This window comes from Trematomus bernacchii, unplaced genomic scaffold (assembly GCF_902827165.1).
Source record: "Trematomus bernacchii unplaced genomic scaffold, fTreBer1.1, whole genome shotgun sequence".
NCBI lineage: Eukaryota > Metazoa > Chordata > Actinopteri > Perciformes > Nototheniidae > Trematomus > Trematomus bernacchii.
In genome coordinates, this window is record NW_022987549.1 from 1,244,291 (window position 1) to 1,266,790 (window position 22,500).

General features: G+C 42.8%; 1 protein-coding gene across 1 annotated transcript in view; it reads left to right on the forward strand.

Annotated features, from left to right (window-relative positions):
• The window catches only part of LOC117476961 (lysine-specific demethylase 6A-like), a gene marked incomplete at its 3' end in the record, with an annotated part of 69,539 nt that overhangs the window by 41,510 nt on the left and 5,529 nt on the right, over positions 1–22,500 (forward strand). The window contains 11 exon segments of the mRNA XM_034123647.1: positions 189–315; positions 2,987–3,085; positions 5,246–5,465; positions 6,936–7,073; positions 9,249–9,329; positions 9,424–9,507; positions 13,381–13,482; positions 15,125–15,541; positions 17,239–17,939; positions 18,922–19,051; positions 20,232–20,337. Coding sequence (XP_033979538.1) covers positions 189–315; positions 2,987–3,085; positions 5,246–5,465; positions 6,936–7,073; positions 9,249–9,329; positions 9,424–9,507; positions 13,381–13,482; positions 15,125–15,541; positions 17,239–17,939; positions 18,922–19,051; positions 20,232–20,337 — 2,205 coding nt within the window.

Genomic DNA, 22,500 nt, shown 5'->3' on the forward strand with positions numbered 1-22,500 from the left:
CAATTGTCTTTTTGTGGAGGTAATCAGGGATGTGCTCAATTCAGTGTAGGCCTTCTAAAATACATATCTGCACCACTCTACATCTTCTGCTCCGTACGCCGGTGCCACCTTAGGTGCAGGAGCAAAGCCAGAAGTTATGTAAGAAGTGTTTGATTATATCCATGTCTTCCTTCCCTCTGCTCCTGCAGGCTGGATGCATCACACGGTGGAGACGCTGGGGGATAAAGGCAACAAGGACAGCTATGCCATCCAGTGTCTGCAGAAGTCTCTAGAAGCAGACCCAAACTCCGGACAGTCCTGGTACTTTCTCGGCAGGTAAGAACAAACACGGGTACGATACGATAACACTTTAATGGTCAGATCAAGTCTGAAATGTGACTTGCATCACAGCAGCTCCATGTGTAACATCAACAGACAAATATCAAGACACAATACAATCAGTGAGAGAAAACCTGCTCAAAGAGCCTTCAGCGTGCATTTGATCTGGATTCAGCTCTGTGTTTACTGAGAGGATTGACTGGAGCACAAAGGATGCTTCAGTCTGACTTTATTGATCTCCATTAGATGGTAGCAGTTAATATTCAGAACATGCTTTGGGTCCCAGATGATGTAGATGGACAGCCCCTGTGTGTGTGTGTGTGTGTGTGTGTGTGTGTGTGTGTGTGTGTGTGTGTGTGTTGTGTGTGTGTGTGTGTGTGTGTTGTGTGTGTGTGTGTGTGTGTGTGTGTGTGTGTGTGTGTGTGTGTGTGTGTGTGTGTGTGTGTGTGTGTGTGTGTGTGTGTGGTGTGTGTGTGTGTGTGTGTGTGTGTAGTGTGTGTGTGTGTGTGTGTGTGTGGTGTGTGTGTGTCGTGTGTGTGTGTGTGTGTGGTGTGTGTGTGTGTGTGTGTGTGTGTGTGTGTGTGTGGTGTGTGTGTGTGTGTGTGTGTGTGTGTGTGTGTGTGTGTGTGTGTGTGTGTGTGTGTGTGTGTGTGTGTGTGTGTGTGGTCACTGTTTGTTTTACCTACCATCTGCCACTGATCATATCTTGGCTATATGAGCTGTTCTTGGTGTTCAGTGATTACTTTCAGCCAAACACAAGTTCTCCTTTTCCTGTGCCGTTTTGAATCTGGTTTCTCCCGAGGGTTAAATAACAGACTGAATGCATTGGAGCAGATAAACATAAACCATGCTGTCCCTTTAGGTGTTAGCTAGGCTACATCCTGGTCATTCAAACACTGCATGACAGTGTCGTTGTGTTTTTGTAGTATTACCCTTTGTTCAGGGACCCCATCTTGAGCAATGAGTTATGAATGTGTTTTCTGTCAGAAGCCAAGAAGAAATTAGGTTTCTAAATCAGACTACTAAAGCTTTAAGATGTCTGTTTATTTTTAACTTGCACATATGTGTCTCCGTGTAACGTCCAAGGCCACTTTCTTCATTACCATCAAACGGTGCTTAAACATACGTACAATATGGCACTTAATAGTGAACTTAGGGCTGCACCATATTGGAAAAAACTGACAATGCGATTTTTATCCCCCTGCGATAAGAAAGAATACAGGAATTGAAGAATTGTCCGCAAACCATCCTTTCTTGAACTTTAATGCTATACAATTGGTATTTTTCTAACTATATTTAACCGGATGAAGGATTTTAGTCACGGACGTCTGGATCTTAAGTTATCAGAGCAACAAGCTGAGCTAGCTGGGTTAGCAGCGCCGAACTGCCCTGGAGAAACACATGAAACTACTTTAATCACCGGGTCCGTTTGCTTTGGAGATTTGATTGTGATTGGTGGTTTGCTGTCACTCACTCAAGTACCTCTGACATGAGAGCCGCGCAAGTTTTCCTTTTGTAGCAAGCAGCAAAAGAATTGTAACATGACGTGTTTGAGTTAATTTGCCTACTTAAAGGTAGGGTAGGTACGTTTGAGAAACCGGCTCGAGATACACTTGTTGTTATATTCCATGGAATGCTCTTAACATCCCGATAGCAATGAATATCTGAAGTGCTTTGACAAAAAATACATAAAAAAATATCATCTGTGGAAGCCGTGGTACTGTAAAAAGCACGACCAATCATTTTAGCCGGCCCGGCTAAAATAACTGGATGGCCTACCTGCCTGTCAGCCTTCCATCTGTGCACAAACTTATCTCGTGCCCTCATTGGTCATGTGCGCGTTCGTGTGTGTTGGAGGAGGGGCTCTGTAAGGAAGTGGCAGATTTTCTCCGGCTGTGTATTTTCAAATTCTAGCGCACCCAAGCTGGTTTCTCAAACTTACCTACCCTACCTTTAATATCGCAAGTCCTAAACACATTTTTCTTTTTAAATCGCACGTCCTGCGAATGTGAATATCGCGCATGCGCATATCACGATTACCGTCACGACACGATATAAGTGAACTAATTTAAAGAATAGATATTTTTTTTTTACTTAAATGTCTGAATGAGCCCAGTAAAGACACTACTTTAGTGATTACATTACATGTCACTTGTTAGACGCTTTTATCCAAAGCGACTTACATACATTCAATACTGTGGACAATCCCCACAGGAGCAATCTGGGGTGAAGTGTCTCAGGGACACAACGACATGCTGACTGCAGTGGGACTCGAACTTGCTATCCCCTGATTCAAAGTCCAGCACACTACCCACTGAGCCACAGCCTCCCTAGTGATAGTGTTAAATGGTGATAGGATATTTTGTGATATCGACTGTAGGCCCATGAATTTAAGACTTAATGATATTAGATCATGTCTTATTAGGAATTGATATAAAATCGTCATAAATTGTATTGTGTCTATTTTTGACTGCAGTGAGAGTTGCCAAAGAAATGTCGTTTTTTATGACAATAAAGATATAATCTAAAACCTGGGATGCATAACCCTACTAAAGCTCATATCCTCTACTCAAACAGCATTGCATTTTCACATGCAAGCGTTACTATGCTTTTGTGTCTAAATGCTATGTTTTTTGTATATCTAAAAGTGTTGTTTCTCTCCCTCCAGGTGCTACTCCAGTATAGGGAAGGTGCAGGATGCCTTCATCTCTTACCGTCAGTCCATCGATAAGTCAGAGGCCAGCGCTGACACCTGGTGCTCCATAGGGTAAGAACACGTAACATGTATTTCATAGTATATGTATGTTGTTGTACTTTGATCAATTGCAAAGTTGCTAACGTCTTTATAAGTACTGGAAGATTTCAATGTCCTGGACAAATGGGAGATGGTCTAATCACATATTATCTACTGGACAACAACTATTTGATCATCAAAGCTTGTAGATTTAGAATATAGTTGTATGTGGTCAAATGCACCACGGAAATCCGCTCTAGAAAACATACCAGTCTTCTGTATTTATTGAGCCAGGTGTGTGTGGCTTTTTTATATGGAAATGGGTCATACAGTGTAAAAATATTAATTTAAAAAAAGCCAATATACAGGAAATGACTGACGAATGCCAATGAGCAGATTGGCAATATGTTTCGGAGACTTTCTACCTGTATTCTTTCACCAGTTCCCGCTGATTATGCTTAACAATGTTTCTCTTACATAACTCACCTTAGTCTGTAGATGTTGATTCATTATTTTAAACAGATATGGTATAAAAGTGAGGAAATTAATCACAAATATTCGTATATATGCGATGCCGGTTTAGCCACTACAAAGGATGCCTTTACGTTTTCAATGTAGAAGAAAGAGACATGTGACTAGGGGGACTAAAGTATGTCTGTTATCGGTGAAAAAAACTGATACTGGATACGGAAATCCAAATGTACTTGTTCAAGGATGCTGTGTGCTCAGGACGTCACTGGCTATCATGGAGAAACAGCAGCTGCATTTTGACAGAGGACATAGGGAACAGGAAGCAGTATGAGAGGTTCAAGGTTCAAGGTTCTTTATTGTCAATCTGACATAGCTACAGAGTAATTATGTAGTTGAAAATCTTATGTCACAGGCTTCTCCAACAATGCAACATAATAACATAATAACAATAAGAGCAAGAGCAATACAAAAAGAAAAATAGTTATAAAATAAAGTGATGGTTATTGGAATGATATATATTAGATATTAGATACATATTACTGAGTAGCAGAAGAATGTTTTGAAGTTGTTTCAACAGTTCAATTGTTTAACAGTCTCACTGCCCGCGGGAAGCAACTGTCTCTCTAGAGAGGATCTATAGATAGATGTATTAAGGTTGGAGTATGTCCTGTGAGAGTTGGGAGGATATAGACTTAACTCCTGGAAGATGTCAGAGAATCACCTATAATGTATGCCTAAAAATAGCATGATGGGAGATCTTTAAAGACGGCAGAGAATCCTAAATCCCCTCTCCTCGGCAGGGTGTCAAAAAACACCAAGGAAATCCGCTCTAGAAAATAAATAGATAGATGTATTAAGGTATTAACCAGTTTCAGCTTGATTTCGCTTAATAATACTTGTCTTACCTAGCTTACCTAAATCTGTAGATGTTCACTTACTTATTTTACACAGATTTCAAATATGGGTGTGTGTGCTGCTGGTTTAGCCAGTAAGAAGTAGATCTCCACGATTTCAATGTAGCCAAAGCAGACGTGGGACTCGCGTGACAATTCATCAGATTTTCAATGTGGAAAAACTGCAATTAATTAATTAATTTGGGGGGGCGGCAGTGGCTTAGTCTGTAGGGACTTGGTCTTGGAACCGAAGGGTCGCTGGTTCACGTCCCGATCGGACCAAAAAAAGATGGAGTGAGCTGGTAGCTGGAGAGGTGCCAGTTCACCTCCAAGGCCACTGCCGAGGTGCCCTTGAGCAAGGCACCTAACCTCGAAACTGCTCCCTTGGCGCCGGGTACCTGGCAGCCTCTCTGCTCTGCCACCTCTCCTATCTGCATGTGGTTGTGTGTTTGCATGTATATCCTCTGTGTTTGTGCATGTATATCCTCCCCTGTGTGTGTAATGTGTGTTAACACAACAGAGTGGGGAAAGAAATTTCCCTGTAAGGGATTAATAAAGTGTATCTTCTTCTTCTTCTTCTTCTTCTTAATTACCTCACGGTGTCAGTGGCTATCATGGACAGACAGCAGCTGCATTTTGACAGAGGACAGTATGAGAGGATGCATAGATAGACACATTAAGGTTAGAGTATGTCCACTTAGAGTTGGGAGGATATAGACCTAACTCCTGAAAGACGGCAGAGACTCACCTGTAATATATGCCTAAAAACAGCATGATGGGAGATCTTTAAAGATGTCAGAGACTCACTTCCCCCTCTTGTGTCCTGCAGGGTTCTGTACCAGCAGCAGAACCAGCCTATGGACGCTCTGCAGGCGTATATCTGTGCGGTTCAGCTGGACCACAGCCACGCGGCCGCCTGGATGGACCTGGGCACGCTGTACGAGTCCTGCGGGCAGCCGCACGACGCCATCAAGTGCTACATCAACGCCACGCGGAGCAAAGCCTGCCTCAACACGGCTGCACTCACTCAGAGGATCAAGCTGCTGCAGGTAGGAGCTCTTTGGAGGCTGGGTTCCAGCACCGGGAACAAGGAGATGTGGAGAAACCTAAAGTTTCATGTTAGAAATGTATAGCACAGGTCCCAGGATTTGGAAACTGCCGGATGCTAACTCACTTTGTTGGGCAATTTGCACAATTAGCATAAGTTGTGCAATTCTTTATTTAGAAGACAGTTAAGAACATTTCACCAGTTACAAGGAATTAGACTTGCAGTTACAGGGAGTAGTAGACATTTGCAATAAGGGAACAGTATACATTGAAACCCTCCCCTTCTCATTGTCCTTTTTTGAATGAATGTTCATGGTGTAATAAGTGTTAATGGCTTGATAGCGCATGTGGACAATAACTAAACAATTACTTGTAAGATTTGGTGGTGGGTTTTGGGGGTTATTGAGGATGCTGAATGCATTCCTGACAGTTTCAGGATCAAACATTTCAGTTTTAACTAGAAAGTGGCCATATTTGTACTATCTGTGGGCTTATTTTGACTACCATGAGTAGCTCTGCAACCAATAGATATGTATACAATTGTTCTTCTCAAAATACAATAAGAAATCACTCAAATCCAAATGATCCAGAGTCCCCTAAAACTTCCAAATTGACCCAAAATTCATCAAAATCAGAGTACAAATATGGCCACTTTCTGGTTAAACCTGCCATTTCTGATGCTGAAAATGTCATAATGAATCTCAGCATCCTCAATAACCTCCATAACCACTCCTAAATTGTCCAAATTGACTAAGCCATTTTCTAACTATTGTCTGCAGAGTCTACAATGCTAATTAATGCAACTTATGCAAATTGCCCAACTTATGAAAGTTAGAATCCGGCAGTTTCTATGTGCTGGGAACCCGTACTGTACATTTTTAACATAACACTTTGGGGTACTCAACATTTCCAGGTTCACGATAGGACTGACAACGTGTGTGTGTGTGTGTGTGTGTGTGTGTGTGTGTGTGTGTGTGTGTGTGTGTGTGTGTGTGTGTGTGTGTGTGTGTGTGTGTGTGTGTGTGTGTGTGTGTGTGTGTGTGTGTGTGTGTGTGTGTGTGTGTGTGTGTGTGTGTGTGTGTGTGTGTGTGTGTGTGTGTGTGTGTGTGTGTGTGTGTGTGTGTGTGTGTGTGTGTGTGTGTGTGTGTGTGTGTGTGTGTGTGTGTGTGTGTGTGTGTGTGTGTGTGTGTGTGTGTGTGTGTGTGTGTGTGTGTGTGTGTGTGTGTGTGTGTGTGTGTCAAAAATATCTGCTTTTTTCTCATTTTGATTTCTGCCCACTGAGATATGAATACTGATTCATATTGGTGTGTTTTTAAACACATTCTTCTCACTTGTAATTGTAAAGCATACCTTCATGGCATTGAACATTTCTGTTATATTCTGCAAACACTCACCTCTACGTAGTCTCTGTAGTTGGCTTTTTCCTGTTGAGTTCAGCACTAAAAGTTTGTGTCTTACACAATTTCTCCTAGGCTCAGTTGTGTAACCAACAGCCAGGTAGTCTGCAGAATAAGAGTAAAATGCTTCCTAGTATTGAAGAGGCGTGGAGTTTACCCATTCCTGCTGAGCTCACGTCCCGGCAGGGGGCCCTGAGCACTGCACAGGAGCAGGTGAGACCAGCTCATACCAGACAACACACACACTTTGTAATATTACTGGAACATAACATATATATGAGGACTGATAAAGCTGAGGCCTTGCTCCGATTCGTTCAGAGGTTCTGAGCGAAATGTGGGAAACCATCTTAAGGAATTGGAGCAAGGCCCATATTATAATAATCTAATTACCAGAGTGTAGTTGATCTTCATAGAGTGGTGCAGTGATGACATATTAGCCTCTCCCTGGTTCTCTCCATTAACAGCCAATGGTATCTGCATGTGAATTTGAATAAAGGAACTACAGCACGGTCACATGACTTCACGTCACCACCGCTAAGCTAAAGGCGGCTAATGTTGGGCTATAAATCGTATCGTTAATCGTATATAATTGAAATCTTACTAGTGCCCTACCATCAACATATCAGTTGTTTTGGTCCTCTGTTTTCATGCACTTTTGTTTATAAATTATCAACGACATCATCCTCTTTTGGCTCCCAACAACATCCTGCTCATCACCTGCTTGATTTAATCAACAAACAGACAGGAGTAACAGAAATGTACTTTTTATAGAATACAGTAACTAGTAAACAACCAAATGTTATCTGTAAACAAAATTGTTGTTGCAACCCATCACAGTTTTGAGAATGTGTAAACAACCTGGTCTGCATGTCCAAACAACCCCGACTAATGCAACTAACTAATGTTGCATTGTGACAGCATGAGTACTCTGATTATCTCTACAATAAATTCAAAATAGAATTGTTTATTATTATTTATATTGTCTAATATTGCAATTGCACATATGAAATCGCAATATACATGAGAGTAACACATGCGTCACTTCCGGGCAAAAAGTACGGCTCCGCCCACTTTTGGGGGAGAACAAAGCTGTCATTTGAATGGCGGTCAATACAAATTCTGAAGTTTTTGCCAATCCGATCAGAAATGTAAGAAAACCGTGGATTTGTGGATCTTCAAAGAGCCCGGTTACGATGGCCAGACAGGCAAACAATTACATGAAATCATTGGAAATCGACGATCGGGCTCGATATATGGTTAAATATAGCAGTAGGTGATCGATGTCCATAGATGAGAGTAACATCTACGTCACTTTACGGCCCCGCCCACTTTTGGGGGAAACCAAAATTACAGCCTCGCCTTCTGATTTTAATTTAACCATATATCGAGCCCGCTCGTCGATTTCCAATGATGTAATGTAATTGTTTGCCTGACTGGCCATCGTAATCGGGCTCTTTGAAGATCAGAAAATCCACGGTTTTCAAACATTTCTGATCGGATTGGCAAAAACTTCAGAATTTGTATTGACCGCCATTCAAATGACAGCTTTGTTTTCCCCCAAAAGTGGGCGGGGCCGTAATTTTCGCCCGGAAGTGACGTAGGTGTTACTCATCTATTAGAGGGAATTAATTTTTTTAACATTTTTTTTAAATTATTCAATAATACAAAATAATAGATACATAATTATTTAATATTATTAAACAATAATTGGAATATTTATTTAATTTGTTTGTATTATTAAAAATACATTTAAAGGATTTTATTATTAATTTACGTTTTAAAAAATATATTTAATTGTTTATCATTTATTATTAAATATTTCAACAAATATTGCAATTGCACATTTGAAATTGCAATGTTAGAGGGAATATATATCCTTTTAACATTATTTTTTTAATCATTTAATAATACAAAATAATAGATACATAATTATTTAATATTATTAAACAATAATTGGAATATTTATTTAATTTGTTTTTATTATTAAAAATACATTTAAAGGATTTTATTGTTAATTAACATTTTTTCCATGGCTCTTCAGCAAATTGCAAATATAATTACTGCCATTTAAATATCACATTAGACAATATTGATACTTTTTTATTGTGCATCCCTAATTATGACCTTAATCATCACCTCTTAATCGGATGACGGTGATAACACTAACCGTATTAATCAGAGTATTGTCATAATGCAACATTTGAAGACACACATTGCTGTTCATGTAGCATCAAATGTATTCATCATTTTGCAGAACAGTTTGTATGCCTGTTTGAAACACCACAGAGCAAATCTGAAAAGTAGTTTGCATAAGGAGAGAGTTTGTTGTTGTTGTTGTTATTGTGAGTCCATTGGTCCTCACTATGTGTGTCTGTTGTGGCTTTAAAGGCCTGTAAAGCAGAGGAAAGTAATCACACAGACCCTCAGGCCAGTCCAGCGAAGAGGAAACGGACCTCCAGCCCGGCTAAGGTACAGATTAATCTCTAAACAATGATATTCTGCACCATTATTGAGAAGTGGAGCCGTGATTTAAGACGTTGTGTTGTCTCTCTTTCTCTCTCAGGGTGCTGGAGAGTCGCTGGAGAACATGAACACCCAGCAGCAGCAGCAGATCCCCAGCTGGTACCTGACGCCACAGAAGCTCCAGGTAGGAAACATCCCTAGTTCAGATGTGTGTAATACATGGGCGTCGCAGCCATTCTATGAGGGTGGGACAAGCCCCCCCCTCCTTTTAAAATGATTAGTTAATGGCGCATTTCCACTACACGGCCTCGCTCGGCCTCGCTCGGTATGGCTAGGCCTCGTTGGGACTGGCTCACTTTATGGCGCATTTCCATTACAGTTTAGGAACTGGGGTAGTATCTATAGTAACGCAGTGTAGGCGGAGCCGTGACGTCATCTTCAATGAGAACCCCAGAAAAACAACACAGCCGTTAGCTGTTAGCACTCAGAGCTCACAGCTCCTCATATCTGTTCAGAAACTAGACACAAGTTAAACAAGTACAAACCACAGACTGCCTGTGTCATGGTGAATACAGTCGCTGCTTTATTTATGTCTGGATAGGCCGTTGTTGTGAGTGTGGACGGTCGGAGCATATACTGCGTTAGCTTAGCCAATCTCCATTTAGAACACGCATTTTAAAAGGTTTTTCGCCTGCCGTCTGTCTGCAGACTTGTCAAAGCATTAATTCATGGTTTTTACTAACCGGTATCAGTATGTTGTTACTTCGGCATCATTTTGAAACGTGTATTACAATTAAATCACGGTCAAATATGTCCATCTTGTTGTAGTTGTAGCCCCCTTGCCAGCGATTCTCTCTCTAGTTTAGCATACTCAGCCCGACTCAGCCTCGTTGTCTCTGGCCCTAGACCCACGATTTTATGAGGCCAGAAAAACTGTGAATTAGGACCCGCCGGCCGGTACTAGGCCAAGTGGAAACGCAACCAAAGACGGGCCGCTGACGTCACAGCCCTCTTAAACCGTGCTCCGCGCTGTAGTGGAAACGCGCCATTAGACCCCCCACTTTTACTATGCGGAAAGTCCGTGAATCGGTCTGTCCACTCGCCACTCTCTGTAGAGCGCTGTGTCAGTGCTTCATTATCAAATCCATTCCACTTGCTTATTGAGAGAATGCCCAAATCAATGAAACTCCGTCCCATGTTTCATCCTCAGAGGATAGAGAAGTTCTGCTCACAGTCTCTCTATATATTCATGAGAGGAAACAACTGGTCCTCCATCCCATCATCAAACCATTAAACCCCCCCAGTCCTTCTTGCAAATCCACCTTTTACTTCCTTTGCCCTCCTGAAATGTAAATCCTTAACGTATGTCTCTGTTAAACTAAACAAGACTAAAAATACAATTTAACAGAGTAAAAGGCAATCGGAGTATAAGACTATATGTTTTAAATGATTATATGATAGTTTGACACGACATACCCTAAGAAGTGTTTTTCATTTGTTGCTCCTGTCGCGTTTTAATCCCTTGTGCGGCCATTTCTTCTTTCATGCTATATATAATAAGTCCTCCAAAGGGCTAGGCCTGTCACGATAATTAATTTTGTTGGGAATTGGCAATTATTGCGATAAACGATAATATTGTCGGCACCGTTGTAAGACCATTTTAGACCACTGACATAATGATAATATATTGAATTGAACATTCAACATTACAAATGAAATGTGAAATAATATTTAAATATATAAATTATATATAATACATAAAACAAATAAATTAAATTCTAAAAAATGTATTAAATAAATCACACATAACCAAAACAATAAATTAAATAGACTCAGGCTGGAAAACAGAGCTCTCTCCAAAACACGCACTTGCATCTCCAGCTGCCGTGTTTGCTCCCAGCTGGGAACACGGAATGGGGTCGTTGTGTTTCAGGTGCAGTTTAAGGTTGGTCGTATTGCTAGCTTTTCTTGCTACCTTTTTTAAACAAATGCGACATACCGGCTCATTCAAGTCTGTAGGTTCGCCTCGTTGATTTGGCTTAAATCCAAAATATTGCCACACCGGAGATGTGGTATTAGGTTTTGCAACCAATTCCATTTAAAGGAGAGGTGTCATGGCCATTTCCACTGATCATAATTCCATTGTTGAGGTCTACTAGAATAGATTTATACTGTGCATCTCTCCAAACTCACACTGGTTTCTCATACAGCATCTCTGTAAACTACTTGTATTCACTGAATTTCACTCTCTGCCTTTAACGGCTCGTTGTAGCTCCAATAGCTCCAGCCCCCACCCTCCCTGTGAGCACAGTGTGCTCTGATTGGTCGGGACGTTGTGAATCATGCTGAGCTCCGTGGAGGTGTTGCTTCCTTGTTTAGGATACATAGCGAAACACAGCCAAACTCATCCTGAGCACACACAAAGTCACAGCCGAAGTAAAAACAATAAGTGTGGCTTGATATTGAGTAAGAAAAAGGTTGACAAACGCTGTGAGAATGGGTCTGCAGAGAGAATGGGTCTGCGGAGAGAATGGGTCTGCAGAGAGAATGGGTCTGCGGAGAGAATGGGTCTGCGGAGAGAATGGGTCTGCAGAGAGAATGGGTCTGCACAGAGAATGGGTCTGCAGAGAGAATGGGTCTGCAGAGAGAATGGGTCTGCACAGAGAATGGGTCTGCGGAGAGAATGGGTCTGCGGAGAGAATGGGTCTGCGGAGAGAATGGGTCTGCGGAGAGAATGGGTCTGCAGAGAGATCCCAACTGTCTGTTATCAGCCTGCAGCCAGGGAGGAGAAATCAGCTGAGCTGCCTGTGTGTGAGGAAGTCCGTGGATCGGTCAATTTGGACCAATCAGCGGGGGCTTAACGTAACGGCTCCGTGGACGTAACGTAACGGCTCCACGGATTGGTCCATTCCGGGTACGGCATGACATCATGCCGTACCCGGAAGAATCAAATGGACAATGACGTATCTCCAACGAGGCGTTTTGGGGAGGTATTTTCTGTGTTAGAGTTTTACTCTCTACAGGGTGTACTTTGAGGGTTTTGACTCTGCACACCGTTTACATGCATAAAAACCTTCATAACACACAAGGGGACGGGTAATAACCGGAAAAGCATGACACCTCTCCTTTAACTTCAAATTCCCCTCAAGTAAGTCACACGTTGTCTCCTGCTTGTCTCTATATTATTAATTTGGTTTCCTGACCTGGCTGTGTGAGCCCCGCCCCTCAAAGTGCGCTGGGCCGGTAGAGTGGTCTCTGCCGGCCAGGGGCGCTGTGTCTGCCGGCCACTCTACCTGGCTGGTAGAGTGGCCGGCAGCCACAGCGCGCCTGGCCGGTAGAGTGGCCGGCAGACACAGCGCGCCTGGCTAAAATGCTGGTCACATCCTTATGTAAACAAACACGCATGTAAACGGCAATTTATCGAGGTCAGTAAAGTTATCGAGTTCCTTTTTAGTTATCGTACGATAAGTCAATTAATTGCTTATCGCGACAGGCCTACAAAGGGCTGCACAATTTAAGAACAATTACTAGTTTAAATGAACCCTGTGTGGCCATTTTTGTGTGTGCAATATATAAGACCACCTTCACTAGGGATGCTATTATTATTATTATTATTATTTCACTAGTGCTGCAAAACAATAATTGTGATTATTTGGAACTTGCAATAGCTATTTATTTGCAATATTGGAGAGAACAACAATTTTTGCAATCAATCATTAAAATTGAAAAAAACATACATTTAAGTTTGAAGGATACCATTTTTTTATGCTGGGATTCTGCAGATCTATACCACTTCATTCAGATATGTTCAAATATATTAAACCACACATGGTCATACTTATGCTTTTAACATCCAACATTTCTACAGTATATGAAAATAGCATCCTTGTGCTTCGACCATAAGAAGTGTTTTTCGTTTGTTGCTCCTGTCACATTTGACTCATTTGTGTGGGCATTTATTTTTACTGCAATATATAATATTCAGCATGCATTTCAATTGTAATTGAAATATGACTGTGAGCTTCTGCATCACTAACTCTAACTGATTAATCTGCAGAACCTTGATCACTTGCGGTCGAACCGAGCGAACCTCAAGCCTCCTCAGGTTCAGATCCTGGAGCAGCTGGAGCAGCAGTTTGTCCTCATGCAGCAGCATCAGGTACACACAGGCACCTTATATCCTACTAAACTGCTATATTTATATAACCGTATTGACCCGAATATAAGACGACTCATTTTTGGAAAAATACCTTTTTGAAGACCAAATCTTGTTTTTATAAAGAAAATAATTGTATTTGACTTTTTGGGCTCGCCATTTTCTAACGTTACACTCAGTAACACCATATTTCTATGCTGCTCGACAGATGTTTGATGACTTCGTTGATCACCATCATCTTAAAATTGGCATCGTAACGTCGCCTCTCTTGTTTATTAACTCGCCTACTTTTGATCCACTTTGTTGGAGTTGTTCGCTGTGTCTCTCCATCTCGGTTACCTGTTACTTTAAGACGTGTCTCTCTTGGGGGAACACTCGTTTGGCGCCATCTGTTGTTGTGACTGTGTAATTACCTCGAAAAGTCTTGACACCGAAAAACCCATTTTATAAGTCGTTGAGGCGGCTTATGCTCCTATCTCATTGAAAACCATAACAAAATAAGCTCGTTTTTAGAAAATGACCCACTATGTGGACCCAGGCCCTGATGTATCCTCACAGCTAAAGTGTTGGGGAAATACTGAATGTACTCTTCCAATATCAGAGTTCACATAATAACAAAGGTATCCCAACTGTAGCTGTGTACATGACAGGATTAGGGATCGACCGATATGGTTTTTTCAAGGCCGATACCGATACAGATTATTAGTAATCAAGGAGACCGATAACCGATATTTGGAACCGATATACATTTGCAGTAAAATCAGAAAGTCTTGGTGTCAAAATGTAGAATAACACAAACTGGCTTCGCTGGCTTCGCTGGCTATGCATCAATCTCGTTCTAGTTAACAAGTGCATTATTCTGGCATTTTCAGTGTAACTGGGAAACTGATAGAATTGGATCATAAGATCGTGGAGTTTTTGCAACTTCAGCATAGAGCAGTGTTCCTCAAACTTTTTCATACCAAGGACCACTCAACCAATAAAAAAACACTCGCGGAGCACCTAACTCCACAAATATCCAAAATCACATCGTTTTTCTAGAACAGATTAGAAATCGCCTGAAAATGGTACAAACAAGTGGCAACATGTGTGACGAAGGTGTTGCGCTGGGCTATATCATGCAATCGAAAGTGAAACTTAAGCTCGCTCCATTGCGGAGATATTCCCGCGAGAGTGCGGAAAACTCAAATTAATTAATTAATTTCAAATGTGAAATTTTACCAATATACTCACGGACCACTAGGGGGCGCTCACGGACCACCAGTGCTTGCTTCTGTCTGTGTCTGCGTTCTTCGCGCCTGCCTGTAATCTGAGAAGGTCCCGCCTCTCTGGCTTGCTGCAGCCTGGAAAATCTTCAGTGTTGATTGACACTTCAGTAATAGCCTATCAGATAGCGCTGTGGGCGGGACTTGCTCGTGAACACAGAGTGGTGACTGCAGCCAGAGAAACGGCCGCATCAGAGCCAAAGTTTTATCGGCAATTGGATAAAGAAAATGCCGATACCGATAATCTGTAAAATGCGGAATATCGGCCTCGATAATCGGTCGACCCCTAGACAGGATGTATGATTACCTAGAAGAGCATCAGGACTTGAGAGGATCATAAATACATGGATCCTGATTGAAGCATCCCTTTTTTGTTTCAGCATCGACCCAGCCTCCCCAACGGTCCTCTGGCTGAATTGTCTCACCTCAACGCCAGCCTCCCTCGAACCTCCCCCCTCAAACACACCTCCTCCCAGCCCACAGCTAATGGATCCTGTTCTTCTAGTCCCTCCTCCTCCTCTGTGGGGACACTATTAGGACACCTGGACAAAAACCACAGCGTGGGACTGGGAGCGAGCAACGGAAACGTGCCTTACCCTCAGCAGAACTCTCTACAGCAGAACTCTCTACCTTTCCCTCAGCAGAACTCTCTACCTTTCCCTCAGCAGAACTCTCTACCTTTCCCTCAGCAGAACTCTCTACCTTTCCCTCAGCAGAACTCTCTACCTCAGCCCAGAAGTCCCAGCGCTGTGGAGGATGGGTGGAGGAACCAGCAGCAGCGCAACAACACCACTCAGGTACTTACTCCACCCATTACAGATTGGTAATCTGCTTTCATTGTATTTTTATTATTGAAAGCATGTCTCATTGTGTATACTACTGCTACTAATACAACTACTACTACTACTACTTATACTACTAACACCACTACTACTCATACAACTATTAATACAACTACTACTATTACTAATACAACTACTTATACTAATACAACTACTACTACTGTTAGAAAAATATCACTGGTCACTGGCTTGAGCTTCAATAATCAGGATCCATGTATTTATGATCCTTGCAAGAATGCTGCTTCCATTGTGTTTTTATTATTGAAAGCATGTCTCATTGTGTATTCTACTACTACTACTACCACTACTACTACTACAATTACTTATATGAATACAACTACTACAACTTCTAATAAAACTACTACTACTACTAACACAACTACTACTAGTACAACAACAACTACTACTACTCTAACTACTTATACTACTACTACTAATACTATAACTTCTATTAAAACTACTACTACCACTACCACTACTAATACAACTACTACTTACACAACTACTGCTACTACTAGTACAACAACAACAACAACTACTACTACTCTAACTACTAATACAACTACTACAACTTCTAATACAACAAACTGCATTTTCAGCTAAATTCAGCACCAAATGTACGCAGCTCACAGCATTCACACGCAGCTCTCAGCATGCGCACGCAGCTCACAGCATGCGCACGCAGCTCACAGCCTTCGCACGCAGCTCACAGCATGCGCACGCAGCTCGCAGCATTCACACGCAGCTCACAGCATTCTCACTCAGCTCACAGCATTCGCACTCAGCTCACAGCATTCGCACTCAGCTCACAGCATTCGCACTCAGCTCACAGCATTCGCACTCAGCTCACAGCATTCTCACGCAGCTCACAGCATTCTCACGCAGCTCACAGCATTCGCACTCAGCTCACAGCATTCTCACGCAGCTCACAGCATTCGCACTCAGCTCACAGCATTCTCACGCAGCTCACAGCATTCTCACGCAGCTCACAGCATTCGCACTCAGCTCACAGCATTCGCACTCAGCTCACAGCATTCTCACTCAGCTCACAGCATTCTCACTCAGCTCACAGCATTCGCACTCAGCTCACAGCATTCTCACGCAGCTCACAGCATTCTCACGCAGCTCACAGCATTCGCACTCAGCTCACAGCATTCTCACGCAGCTCACAGCATTCGCACGCAGCTCACAGCATTCTCACGCAGCTCACAGCATTCACACGCAGCTCACAGCATTCTCACGCAGCTCACAGCCTTCGCACGCAGCTCACAGCATTCGCACGCAGCTCACAGCATTCTCACGCAGCTCACAGCGTTCACACGCAGCTCACAGCATTCTCACGCAGCTCACAGCATTCTCACGCAGCTCACAGCATTCACACGCAGCTCACAGCCTTCGCACGCAGTTCACAGCATTCTCACGCAGCTCACAGCATTCGCACGCAGCTCACAGCATTCGCACGCAGCTCACAGCATTCGCACGCAGCTCACAGCGTTCTCACGCAGCTCACAGCGTTCTCACGCAGCTCACAGCATTCTCACGCAGCTCACAGCATTCACACGCAGCTCACAGCATTCACACGCATTTTCAGCAGGAAATGCGTGTTCTAGTTGAAAGCATGTCTCATGGTGTGTTTCCTCTCTCTCCTGTAGGGGCTTCACAAAGGTTCTCATTCGGCAGGTCCCAATGGAGAACCCCCGTTCTCTTCCTCCCCTCACCCCTCCTTCTCTTCCTCTGGACTTCTAAATCAGGTGGGCCACTCCTCCGGTCCCTGCACTGCCTCCTCCTCCGCCTCCTCCCTCTCTCCCACCTCCCCCCAAACCACACCCAACCACCACCTGTCCTCGCCCCCCCACTGCACCTCCTCTACTACCTCAGGGGTCCAAACCAAAGACGCCACGCCTTCAGGGGCCACAAACAGCGACTTTCTGCCATCAGTTTCTGCAGGCACGCCGTTAAGTCCCGCCCCCGCGCAGGGATCGACTAATCACGTCCAGCCGCGGGTGACGGACAGCTCTCCAGACAATCCTCAGCTCTCAGCCTTGCTAAAGGGAAAAGCCAGTAACAACAACGACGACAACAATAACTTCAGTAACCACGGGGGGGCTTCCTCGGAGAAAATCAAAATCAACAACGTCCACGATCCTCAAACCTCCAACAGCCTCTCCTGCCTTAACAGCCCGTCCAAAAGCAACACCCAGGGGCCAAAGGTCAACGGGAAGGGGTCGCAGGAGTCTCAGAGCCCCATGAAAGTGGAGCATCCTGCTGAAAAGAGACTTTCTCCCTCTGTTCTGGCTCCCTGGTCGTCAGTGTCCATCTACCCCAGCTCCAGCGAGGTGCTAAAAGCGTGCAGGTGAGAAGCTATCTAAGATTCTGGGTTTTTAATCAGAATTTATTGGGTTTTTTTGGTTGTTTTGGGATTTTTTAAAGTCTATTTTCTTTCCAATTGAATGTGGGAATGGACATCTTTCCCCATCGAAGGTTTTCCTGAGGTGATATTAACAGCTGATGGTTTTTGACCTGTTGAAAGTCGGTTTGTTTTGTAATTTAAAGCGGCATCAGAAAGCTTTCTGTATAAATAGCTCCCATACATTTAAAATTAAAACTGTCATATTCCTCTTTTGGTTTTGCAATGCTTCATTTGTACCATAAATCAGTGATATGAGGAGACCGGGATAACACAGTCTTCATCCAGAAAAGCTCTTCATTCTGTAAACTCCCAAATGTCCAATCGCTGAGCAGCAAGTGTGTTTGTTGTTAGGTGTGTTGTTGAAGCTCGGTGAAATGACGTAACATAATTCAGTGTTCAGTGAAGGGTGAGGAGGGACAAACAAGAAAACTAAATCAGATGGAAACGTGCATTCATGAAAAGCCTGTAATAGCTTTGATTTGTCCCAAAGTTTTTAATTGTAATCGCGACAGTTTTCTCGTTAGTCTGGGTCAATGTAAGTGTCAACACTTTTTAGATATCCAGGTGAGGTCTAAGTCTTTATCATTTTCTCTGGATGCAGTTAGGACTTGATGTGAAGTAAACTTAACTCAAAAAGTAAGGACATTTGTGTTTGGTAGATTATTTCTTTGTTGTCACAATGCTTCTTGGCAATACATCGTATACCGTTGGAAAGCCTGTTTAATTACTTTTCCAATGGTGCTCCATTTGTGAGGAACATGCATTGCCAAGAAGAATTGGCAACAAAGAAATAATCTACCAAACACACATTTTGTAATGTAGTGTTAATTGGCCTGTTATCCAAACGGTGATACACAAGTATTATGTTTCCCTCAGAGCTGATTTACTCCCCTCTCTCCCCCTCTCTCCCCCGCTCTGTGTGCAGGAACCTGGGGAAGAACGGCCTGTCGACGAACAGCATCGTCCTGGACAAATGTCCTCCTCCACGGCCCCCCCGCCCTCCTTCTCCTCCGCTGCCAAAGGACAAACTCAACCCCCCCACGCCCAGTATTTATGTGAGTACAGCCGCTCCGTAGAAGGAGAAGAAATGTTGAAGGTCTCCTATATCATGCAAAATGCACTTTTTGATGTCTTTTATGTATAGAATATGTTTACAGTGTTTCCCACAGAATGTGATTATATTTGTGGGGGCACCGCACCGCACCGCACCGCACCGCACCGCACCGCACCGCACCCCACCGCACCCCACCGCACCCCACCGCACCGCACCGCACCGCACCGCACCGCACCGCACCGCACCGCACCGCACCGCACCGCACCGCACTCCACCCACCTCCCCGGCAAGAAAAGCCAAAGGCCCCTTAACCTATTCGGATGGCCGGCGCATCCACCCCCCCCCCTCAAATAAGAAAATACATGCGAGTTCATGGCTAATGGTTAATGAGTGAGACACACCGGAGTTGAGGATCTGTGGGGTTTATTCGCCCAAAAATATAATTTACAATTTACAATTCAGGCATTTAGCAGACGCCTTATTCCAAAGTGACTTACAATGACCAATTACAGGGACATTCTCCCTGGAGTAACTGAAGGCTAAGTGCCTTACTCAAGGGCACACAAGTAGTGGTGTTCCAGGCGGGATTTGAACTCACAACCTTTCCATCATCAGCCCACCTCACTATCCATTAGACCACCAAAATAAAAAAAATGAAATTAAATGAAAAATACTGCATTAGAGCGAAGCGTGTCTTCATGTCTTAAAGCTGCTGAGTCATATATTGCACCTCAAACAACCAAGTTTCGGTTTCTTTACTTCCTCTAAAATCTCAGTTTCAGTGGTGGACATCCATCCCCTATTTATTCTCCGTAAAACCAAGCCTTCTGACGCTCTATTTAACACCATTTTCATATTTCTGGATTAATTATACCGTTGTTGACGACATCACTTTAACATTTTAAAGGTGTCCTATCATGCAAAAGTCACTTTTTGAAGTCTTTTATACATGAAGTGTCGGAAACCAAAACCCTCTCTCTTCTATTTCTAAAATGAATGATCTGTTTGGTATTTTGAGCAAAACACATCATCGACATGTTTTTATATATTTGTATATATCTCAGACCCATAATATATGCCTAAACATGAGATCTTTAATGTTAGATTCGTAGCATCTTGGCTTCAGCATCATTAATAGTGTGGAGTTAACTGACTTATGATTCCTCCTCTCTGACGTGCAGCTGGAAAACAAGAGGGACGCCTTCTTCCCCCCCCTCCATCAGTTCTGCACCAACCCTTCAAACCCCGTCACCGTCATCAGAGGACTGGCAGGAGCGCTCAAACTGGGTAAGAAGATGCAAAAAAAGCATTTGTGTGTTGGAAGGAGCTGAAGGTGTATGAGGATGCAATAAGCTGTATAAATGGAAACGGGCACACCACTTGCATGTTATAAAAACACTGCATTTCTGTGTTGGAAGCAGCTACAAGTGTTTTTGTTTTAGCTGCTGCTTGATGGTATATGAGACTGCAGCTGTGAGCATTGCTTTTTTTAAATCCTTTTTTGAAAAGTGTACATGTTAGCGCTCAAACTAGGTGCAAAAAAGAAACATGAAAAACACACGTTCACACATTTTTGGTGTGTGTCTGTCTGTGTGTCTGTGTGTCTGTGTGTCTGTCTGTGTGTCTGTCTGTGTGTGTGTGTGTGTGTGTGTGTATAGGTGTGCATCATATGCGAGGCCCCGCCTTAAATGGAGCGCGATTTCCGCCAAAGATTTGGAAATTGGTCCGTGCGCAAAGCATTGTGGGGATTGTCTACACATGTGCAGCCTCGAAATTTCTCGCTACGAAGTACACTGGCCTCGGTAGAACTCCAAGACATTGGAACAGTCCTTCGGCGGCACTGGATGACGTAGCATCCTTGAAATAGTGGCTCTGGAGCAGCCTTCCTCGATAGTGTGTGTGTGTGTGGGTGTGTGTTGTGTGTGTGTGTGTGTGTTGTGTGTGTGTGTGTGTGTGTGTGTGTGTGTGTGTTGTGTGAATGTGTGTGTGTGATGTGTGGTGTGTGTGTGTGTGTGGTGTGTGTGTGTGTGTGTGTGTGCTGTGTGTGTGTGTGTGTGTGTGGTTGTGTGTGTGTGTGTGTGTGGGTGTGTGTGGTGTGTGTGTGTGGTGTGTGTGCTGTGTGTGTATGTGTGTGTGTGTGTGTGTGTGTGTGTGTGTGTTGTGTGTGTGTGTGTGTGTGTGTGTGTGTGTGTGTGTGTGTGTGTGTGTGTGTGTGTGTGTGTGTGTGTGTGTGTGTGTGTGTGTGTGTGTGTGTGTGTGTGTGTGTGTGTGTGTGTGTGTGTGTGTGTGTGTGTGTGTACAGTTGACCTGTATGACAACAGCACCACCTGCATATGGAAGCAGTTACTGCACCTGTTGGAGAAGTAGATATCAAACATCTGCTACTCTGACTGTTATGTAATCCTGTGATCTGCAGTTTAACCCCGTGTGTTTATTAGAGAGTTATGTAATAAGTTATAAGGCGTGTGGCGCAGTGGGTTAGTGCGCTGATCTTCGAATCAGAGGATAGCAAGTTTGAGTCCCACTGCAGTCAGCATGTCGTTGTTGAGACACTTCACCCCAAAGTGCTCCTGTGGGGATTGTCCACAGTATTGAGTATGTAACATGTAATTATAAAATAAACACAGAACAACACGGCTTACAACAAACCCTCTAACACTGGTTCACTAATGAAGGTGTGGGGAGGGGTAATCACATGTTGTGTTACCCCATCTAATGTATTTACTGTATCAAAGTAATGCAACCTATTACACTTTTCTTTAGCAAATTAGATTTAAAATGAGCACTAAAGTCATAAAAGCCATTTTTATAAAACACAAGGTTCATCACAGGGTTACTTCACACTGATTACTGTGAGTCTTTATTTAAAAGAAATGTATAATATTACTTGAATTAGGATTGGAAAAGAGCAACTGAATATCTAGTATGAAAAGCTTTCCACCAAAAATTATTTATTTAAACGTTAGCATTATTATTCATCAACATTTTGATTAGTAACGCTAATTTTAATTATCTCTTTTGATTGGTTACATTTTTTTTATGTAATGACATAATTAGATTTACGTTAGATTAAAATGATATACACTTTATTTCCCAGCTGTGCTAGACAATGGGAACTATCCATATAGTTTATAAAATAACTATAACTTTAATGGGGTGAGATTGTCAATCTTCTCTAATCTCCTTCTGTAGTATAACAATAGCAAAACATAAACAAATGTTTATTTTATTTTTCTATATGTTGTGCTGCGTGTGGTGAGGGATGTTCTATTCCCAGGTGCCAAAGAAACAGTTTAATTAAAGTCAATTAAATGGGCAATTAATCAGAATCAGAATACCTTTTCTAGTCCCACAGAGGAGAGGACATTTACATTGTTACAGCAAAAGTAAAGCGGCTAAATATTAATAAATAAATAAATCTTAGAGATAGAAATCACACACATTATTAAA